Source organism: Pistacia vera, unplaced genomic scaffold, assembly GCF_008641045.1.
Source record: "Pistacia vera cultivar Batoury unplaced genomic scaffold, PisVer_v2 Contig784, whole genome shotgun sequence".
NCBI lineage: Eukaryota > Viridiplantae > Streptophyta > Magnoliopsida > Sapindales > Anacardiaceae > Pistacia > Pistacia vera.
In genome coordinates, this window is record NW_022196650.1 from 119,496 (window position 1) to 128,257 (window position 8,762).

The 8,762-nt window shown below is 34.6% G+C and overlaps 1 protein-coding gene across 1 annotated transcript; it reads left to right on the top strand.

The window, feature by feature from the left end:
• Positions 1-786: 786 nt before the first annotated feature.
• Positions 787-2,192, top strand: LOC116116814. The gene is made up of 2 exons (XM_031402868.1): positions 787-958; positions 1,924-2,192. The coding sequence occupies exons 1-2, from the start codon at positions 787-789 to the stop codon at positions 2,190-2,192; spliced, it is 441 nt and encodes a 146-aa protein (XP_031258728.1).
• The last annotated feature ends 6,570 nt before the right edge of the window (positions 2,193-8,762 follow it).

Consider the following 8,762-nt stretch of genomic DNA (forward strand, 5'->3'; position numbering starts at 1 on the left):
GTATCTAATTGGTAGTGTAGTTTTTCTCTCTATTTTGAAAATGAACCCTGATTTATTATTGTTAACCTTATTTTCTTATGAAGTAACCCAACATCATTTTCATTACTCTCTAACCTCTTCAAATTAATTAACTTAATATTTTATTTGTTTCAAGTGTTTTATTTCCTCAAATCCCAAATAAAATTCAAACTATTGTATACACTACAAAAAAAATACTTATCATAACATGTATTTATTTTAATCTGTAACACTCCTATATTTTTGTTTATAAAAAAATGCTCTTTTTTAAACATGTTCATCAGTATGTTATTTCTATTAAGTGCTTCACATGCATACTTTTACTTGAACAATTTCACTACACCATCATGATGATTTGGTGAAAACCTCTCATAAACCACTAGATCTCCCAAAAAGAAGAAATCCAGCAAGCTAATAATCATACTTGTGATCGACCTTCACTCACTTTATCTTTCCTTTCAATTAATGCCCATGTCCAACCCACAAACCTCTCTCCACCACCACCACCACCACCTGCCGCCTCTCATTAGCCGCAACCGCGAGTACCACAAAGGCAACTGGACAATCCAAGAAACTCTCATCCTTATAACTGCCAAGAAACTTAGCACTGAACACCTGCGTACCACCGCCAACCTCCGCTGGAATTGGGTGGAGAACTACTGCTGGGCTCACGGCTGCCGCCATAGCCAGAATCAATGCAATGACAAATGGGATAACTTGCTTCGTGACTATAAGAAACTCAGTACCCACCAACAGTCATACTGGCAAATGGACAAGCACCAGCGGAAACTTCATAATCTTCCTTCTAATATGTCCCAAGAAGTTTTTCAAGCACTTAATGAGGTTGTTCAAAGGAGACATAGAAATGCATCTCCACAACAATTGACCTTCCGGCCATATCCTCCGGCACCGGTGGGTGGTTCTGGGACCCATGTTTCAGGTATTTGAATTATCAAAAGTAATAGTAATTTTTCATTGATTCATATATGTGTCAGTACGTTCTAAAATCAGCACTTGATTTTTGTCGTGAAGGAGAGTTAATAGTATAAAAAATTATTTGGTCAAAGTTGCAGGCTTTGAAAATTCTGTCGCATTTACCACCAACCGCATTATTGTTTTTAATCATGTGGACTGTGATACAGCTTAAACAAAATACATTTCCACCCTATAAGTTAACGTATATATATGTATAAGACTTTTCAGTATTTAATTGATGATACATAATCTATTGTGGATGAAGAAATACTCTTGGTGGCTGGAGAAATTTAATTGAGATTTATGATTATACACATCTTTTTCTGGTGTCTCTTAATTAGTTGGTAAATTTAAAAAAAAAAAAAAATTCAATTATATAGGAAATTTTTAAGTTCGATCTTTTGATGTTTTCTTACATCAGAAAATAAATATTCAAAATTTAAAAAATGTAGACACCTACCTTCAATTAGAATTTTCCTTTATAGATATTTAAGTATTGAGGTCAATATTTGGACTCCAATATTCAATTAGGGTAAGACAAAGAAGAAAGAAACCAGAAGGGATGATTATATATAGGTGAAAGGCAAATGAAGTAGCGAGATAGATATATAGCTAATTTTACCAATTTCTAGATTCCCTTTTCTATTTATTTTGTTGCAAATAAATAAATAAAGATGAAAACAAGTGAGTAAAAGTTACATGATATTTATTGAGGTGAATGTAGCTGGAACATCACCTAACCTTTTGGTCCACGGACTAATTTAATTGGCCTACTAAAAACTTTAGGATAAATTAAGAATTATCAATATGATGCATATAGTACAACCGATTTATGTATAGATATTAAAAAATTAATCTAATTAATGGATATAGATTGACTCCACTTAAACCGGTTTCCATAATTTCTTTTATTATAATTATTTGTCACAGGTGAGAAAAGCGACTCCAATTCAAAGAGGAGAAGAGTTAAAAATATAAGCTCCAGCATCGTTCGTAGTGCTTCAAAATTGGCTCAAACCCTTAAAAGATGCGACGAAATGAAAGAGAAACGACACCAACTATTCATGGAGATCGAACAACATAGGCTGCAAATTGAAGAAACTAGAAATGAAGTTGAACGCCAAGAAATCGCCAACTTTGTTGAGGCCATTAACAATCTTTCTGATTCTATTCACTCAATTATTTCCGATTATAATTGACATTTAGATTTAATATTTGTATTGATTAGTGTTTGGTCAAAATATTTGTGAATTTAGATTTCTTAATTAGTTGGACTTGGAGAACCTATAGATAGTTATAACCAATTCATTAATAGGAATGATATTCATTCATTTAATATTAAGGATTAATAGGTTTCATTATGGGGGTGTTCTCTTGTCATCTGCCTTCTCAGATTTTTGTGTTATTTCTAAATTATTTTATTATCTTTTCACCTGCATTATTTCATTAGAAAATTTTGTTAATCATACCATATATCTTCTAGTGCATATTCTCTCAAGTTGGCTGCTTTGTGGGTGTTAAAAAAGTATATATATTTTATGGGTATCTCAATCTTTTAGTCTTTTACCCCATTTTGCCATGTGAATATGTAGAATATATAAAGTATATTTTATTTGGATCAGGATCTTCTCCTCTATGCGGATGAGTACTAAGATTTCCGTGTCTATCCCACTTTTTTCATGAATACCCAAATTTGTCCCATTATCCATTCTTAAATAATAATAATAATAATAATAAAATAAAAAGAGAGAGAGAGAGAGAGAGAGGTTTAGGTTAGGATTATTTTTTTAGCCGAATGACATCCTCCCACTCGAAGTTTACCCTGAAGACAATTCACTACCCAAAAAGTTTGAAAACGACAAATACCCACTTTCGGTCAGGATTTGTTAGTGAATTCTCTTACTTGACATTAGAGGTGGGCAGGGATCAGTCCCAAGCAGGCCTGTCCTAGGACTGGTCCTTTGGGACTGGTCTCCCAGGCCCATGAGCAGAATGAGGACCCGGACCGATCCTAAGGACTGGTCCTATGGGCCAGGACAATTCTCTTCCCCCCCCCCCCCCCCCCCCCCCGTCTAATCTTTTTTTTTATTTTGGGGCCAAAACAAAATTTTGTAGGGGGTTTTTAGTATTTCTTAGGGGTAGATTAGTAAATTTCTAAAATTTTAATTAATTTAATTTTAATTTTAATTTTTAACATAAATTCACGTTTCACACATTCACGCTTCACAAATAAACAATTAAATATTTTTTTTAATAAAATTATTCATTTTCATCGTCAATAATATTTATATCATTCAAATATGTATTCCTAAAGAGTTCGAGTAGTTCGGGATCTTCAGGGTGCTGTTGTAGTTTTTTTTCTGCATGAGTCCAATCCCGTAAACACGTTATCACTTCAATCATCTCATCAGTTAAAGAACATCTTCTGTCTTCAACAATCCGACCACTCGTTGAAAATGTTGACTCGGATGCNAAAAAAAAAAAAAAAAAAAAAAAAAAAAAAAAAAAAAAAAAAAAAGAAGAAGAGAGAGAGAGGTTTAGGTTAGGATTTTTTTTTTTTAGCCGAACGACATCCTCCCACCCGAAGTTTACCCTGAAGACAATTCACTACCCAAAAAGTTTGAAAATGACAAATACTCACTTTCCGTCAGAATTTGTTAGTGAATTCTGTTACCTGACATGGTACAATAACAACAATGACGAAAATAGCCTTAATTGTTTGACTTAACATTATTCAATTAATTTATGTCAAGTCAACATAGTCACTTACCTATATACCCATTCTTTGTAATTTAAAATACTAATAACCATCAACTATTTATGGGGATGTAAAATACCAATTTGTTCCTCTTATTTTGATATTTTGAAGTAATCATTGGGATTTTTAAAATGTGTAACATTTTAAATTACCAATTTGTCTCTGTATGGCAAGAAAAACTTTAAACATATGAGGTGGGAACTTGTCATTATATCATACATTGGGTGGGAACTTGTCCAGAAACATTTCAAATTCACTAACAGACAAGGTTCTGAAACCCGAACTGTTGGGTGGCCTGGTCAGGTGGCTAGGTCACGGTTCAGGCAGTCCGATCGATCATACCGACCAGTCCGACCGGTGAGATCATCATGCTAACGTCAGCATGATGATGTCATCATTATCGAAAAAAATAACCCAGCCACAAATCTACTATAGATCTCCACCCCTTCACTTCTCTTCCCCAAATATCTCCAAAACCAAGCCAAATGAAACACAACTAAACCAAAAAACCCACAAATCTCCACATCGGTTTAATGGTGATGGATGTAAACCATGGGGCCAAAAGAAGGTGGATTGAATATATAAGGGGTGGCCAAAATGGTGAGGGTGGGGACAACAGTGAGGAGGTAGGAGGCAACGATGAGGGAAGGGGTGGTGAAGAAGAAGAAGAAGAAATAAAGAAAAGAAGAAGAGCTAGTGAACAATGAAAATGAAGCTCGAAGACAGAAGAAGAACACAAATTCACAGATGAATAAAGGAAAGGAGAATGAAATTAGATTTGATTTAGGGTTTTTTAGTGGACCTAGTTGAGATGGTTGTTCCCTTATCACGGACGAGCATTCCTTCTCAGAACAGTCGTTCCATTCTAGATCTCTTAAAGTCTAGAAAATTCCAAAACGTTGAAGGACTTCCTAGAATGGTGTTGTTCCTTCTTGCAATGACTTGATAAATTCTGGGAACGAGCGTTCATCATGGTCGATCCTATTTGACTTGAAATTTCCAAAACCTTGACTTGAGCTCGAAATCTTCTAAGTCCAAAATCTTGACTTGAACTTGCAATGGGCATTCCTCTCATGGAACAGACGTTCCTCTTCATATTGCAAAGAGTGTCAAGATTCCAAAACCATGAACAATGTGATGGAACTACGTCGTTCATGTGGAACAGTCTTGAAGAACGGTCGTTCGATTTGGTCGTTCCTTCTTCAAATGTCTATTTCAGTCTTTTTGTCTAGGTCTTCAAATATGTTCAAAATGATGACCGTTCGGCTTGGAACAACTTGACTAAAAGATTGCCTCATTTTGGGCAGCATGATGAACGACATCATGGAACGATGTTGTTCCAACTTGGAACGGCTTAATTGAGAGTTAATTTGAGAAATATTTTATTGGAACGGGCATTCCATCTGCGTGAAGGGTCGTTCCAGCTAGAAAACTGTACTTTTATTTTTGGTTATGATTTATGTCATACATTTGCACATTTATTAGTCTTTAAACATTCTTTTGATTAGTTTTGACACATCAATGCACATAAGGGCTTAACACATTTAAAATACTTTTCTGCCTATCACTCGTGAACAGTGGTAGACCTAGGATTTTTGCCCGGGGGGCCTCCACAGCTGCATCATTATTAGTGAAAACTTTTAAAAAACCATCAAATCTTGAGCAAATGAAATAATATAATATCAAGAAGTTGAAAAGAAAGAAAACAGTAACATAGTACTGTCTTACTTGAATAAATTTATGAGAAGCAAAACTAAACAAATGTGTTGAAAATAACATTCAATTAACAAGGAAACACAAGAAAATTTCACGTGGAAAAACCTCTTCAATATGAAGAGAGCAGAAACCCTAAACTGTAAATCTTAACCTAATTTGCTTTCAATTCAAGTTCTTCTCTTACCAATTGATGTTATTGATGTCTTATGAAAATTTGTGATGAAATTGGAAGGGAAGAAGCAAGGGTCAAATGGAAAAATGAGTTGAGTTATATGCACTTTTAAAGTAATGTTTTATATGATTAAGGTCTTTAAAAAAAAAAAAAAAAAAATTAAATAATAAAAAATTATGCTTGCTTTTAACACTAAATTGTCATAGTCAAAGTTCAATGAATGATTGAAATTGAATTATATTCTAATTATTTTTTAATTATGTCATGTCATTGTCATTAATTAGAGGATAGATTTGTGAAAATAATATAGTATAATCATTCAAAATTTATTAAAATCAGGGAAAAATTATGATAATTATTAAGTAGATTATTAGTTTTTAATTATATAAGTTATTAATTTTATTTTTATTAAAAAGGGGTGTAAGTTACAAAATAGAATCTTTTATTAATAGAGGGAATTGGTGTCTATTAAGTAATTAATTAGATAAATGGATAAAAGACAGAAAGGTAAGTACAGATGAAACGACAGTGAGGCTAGGTCATAGAATTAAAAATCACAATTAATAGTGATTTATGTGGTATTTTACATGTACTAAATTAGGGGAAAGGGGGAGGACAGAAAGGTCAAATTAATAAAGACATGTAGAATCCCAAAGGATAAGGAGAGATTCTAAGAAAAACTTTTCTATAGAAAAAATTGGTTTTTTTTTCTTAATCTAAATTCCAAGCCTACCCTCAAAGGGGTTGGGTCCGCCCTACTCATGAATGTGACAATATCTATATCCCCAAAAAAATCATGCAATAAGTCAAGGAAAAACCCCCAAGAGTCCTTATTCTCTGCCTTACAAATACATATGGCCAAAGAGTAAATCCCACTGTTTGCATCCATTGAGACAATAGAAAAAAGAACCCCACCATAATAACCTTTGAGAAAACACCTATCAATCCCTATGAAATGTCTAAACCCCTATAGAAATTCATTTTTCTAAGCTGCAAAACTTAGAAAATGTCTCTTGAACTAAGGAGTTTCTACTACTTGCTATCTAATCACCCTCAGTTATGTCATGGAGCTAGGATAGGTAACATGAAGAATGTGATAGTACTTGTACAACCATGCAAAAGACTCAACATGTTGTTTTTGGGTCATACCAGTGGCAATTCTCCTAACACTATACAACTTGTGTTTACGCACCTCCAAATAATGTACCTTCCCTAATTCAGCATATAAGGGCTTTACACAACTCCCCCTGTGTGACCTAATAAACTCACCCATTTTCTTAGCAATCCATGAGATAGAGGCATCCAGATTGTTATCTACTCTAAGGCAAGTGTGTGTGTGTGTGTGTCATATTGCCTAAGTTAATATAATTGCTTATCAAGCATTAAAGCTTCATAAATATGAAATGGACACCCCACTTGTTTACACACACTGCTTTAATCCTCCCATTCTCATTATACACCTTCTTAACAACAAAGCCGATCTCTAAATTACATAATCCTTCAATACCTTCGTAACATGGTCAACACCCATAAACACCTGCCTTACTTGAAAATAAATCTTCCCATCTGCCTCATACTTAAACTCATTAGACTTCATATGCCTACTCATTATACTTACTACATCATCATCCCCACTAGACCATGACCCCATGATAACCTAATTATTTTTAAACCAATACATAAACCCATTATCACCATTTCCAACAGCCATAATAAATACATTCACCCCAATATTAACATCACACTAACCATCTACATTCACATCCCATAACCATTCCAATTAACATTGTGATTTTCATTATCATCGTCATCATTAGATGCATCACTCCAATAGAACTCATCCTCACAACACGTTACAAGAGGAATTTCAAATTGCTCATCAGTAGGCTCGTAGCGTTAGGATCTGGCAAAGAAGGTAACAGTTCAATACATTCTAAGGGTAAAGCATCAACATACAACTGAATGTCATTTAACCTCTTCAACCCATATTGCTCAAAAATGAAGGCAACCTCCTCATCACTGTTGTTATGAAAAGCTTCCTAATCTTTAACACATAATCAAGATAAAAAAACCACAGCAATACACACAGATTTACTGTGGTTCACTTATCCAAGATTGGGTAGGCTACATCCACGTTGAGCTTCGAAATCAGAGTAGCTTGCTATATTAATCAATTAGAATCAAGAGTTTACACCACATATCAAAGATCAATCACTCAAAGATACAACCCAATCTTACCCGTAATCCTACCTAGAGAACACTATCAGATTCCCTAAGAACTTGAGAGTAAAACCCCTCTCACTTGAATGAATAACAAATACTCACTCACCCAAGATTACAAAGATTGAATGTAAAAGAGAAAAAAACCTTAAGAGAATTGCTCTATCAAACACGAAAAAGAACTGTAGCCATTTCCCAATATTTGCTTCTTTATATAGTATTGACCAAGGGTTGATTTTCAGCCATTGGATCTGAAGTTAATCAACAACCAGGATTCACTTCAACAGCTCCCAAAACGACGTCACACCACTTATGGCCAAAACTGCATCGTTTCATGTCTTCAACTCAACAATCTCCACCTTGAAGACTTGAAATAGTCATCCTAACAACCATTAATCAGTGCAGCTCACTCCAATCCAAGTCCCTTATCACTCTAAAGCTCTAGCCTAAGTTACAAACAACAAATTCAAGTAGTGCTTGAATTTGGCTGTTGTGACTACCTTAGTACCCATATCGGTTGGATTATTTTCTGTAGCAATCTTCTTCAAATCAATCCCACCCAAGGCCACCAAGTCCCTCACAAAGTGGTAGCGTACATCCACATGCTTGGTTCTTTCATGGTAAACCGGATTTTTACTCTGGCTGTCTAAGTAGATTGTCACCTTTCCATATGTCAAATTTGCCTTTGATAGGATTCCCTTTAACCATACTGCCTCCTTGAATACATCCGCAACTACAATGTACTCGGCTTCTGTCAATGAGAGAGCCACAATTGGTTGCAGTTGTGATTTCCAACTTATGTAGTTTCCTCCAAGGGTAAAATAGTAAGAAATGGTTGATTTCCTTGTGTCTTTATCACCTGCAAAGTCAGAATCTACAAAACCAACCAAATCAAGTGAAGTA

What these genes read in the sequence shown, in the direction of transcription:
- LOC116116814 (XM_031402868.1), top strand. Translation starts at nt 787, where the DNA reads ATGGACAAGCACCAGCGGAAACTTCATAATCTTCCTTCTAATATGTCC. An exon ending in TTCTGGGACCCATGTTTCAG is followed by an intron (nt 959 to 1,923) that starts GTATTTGAATTA and finishes TATTTGTCACAG; the next exon opens with GTGAGAAAAGCGACTCCAAT.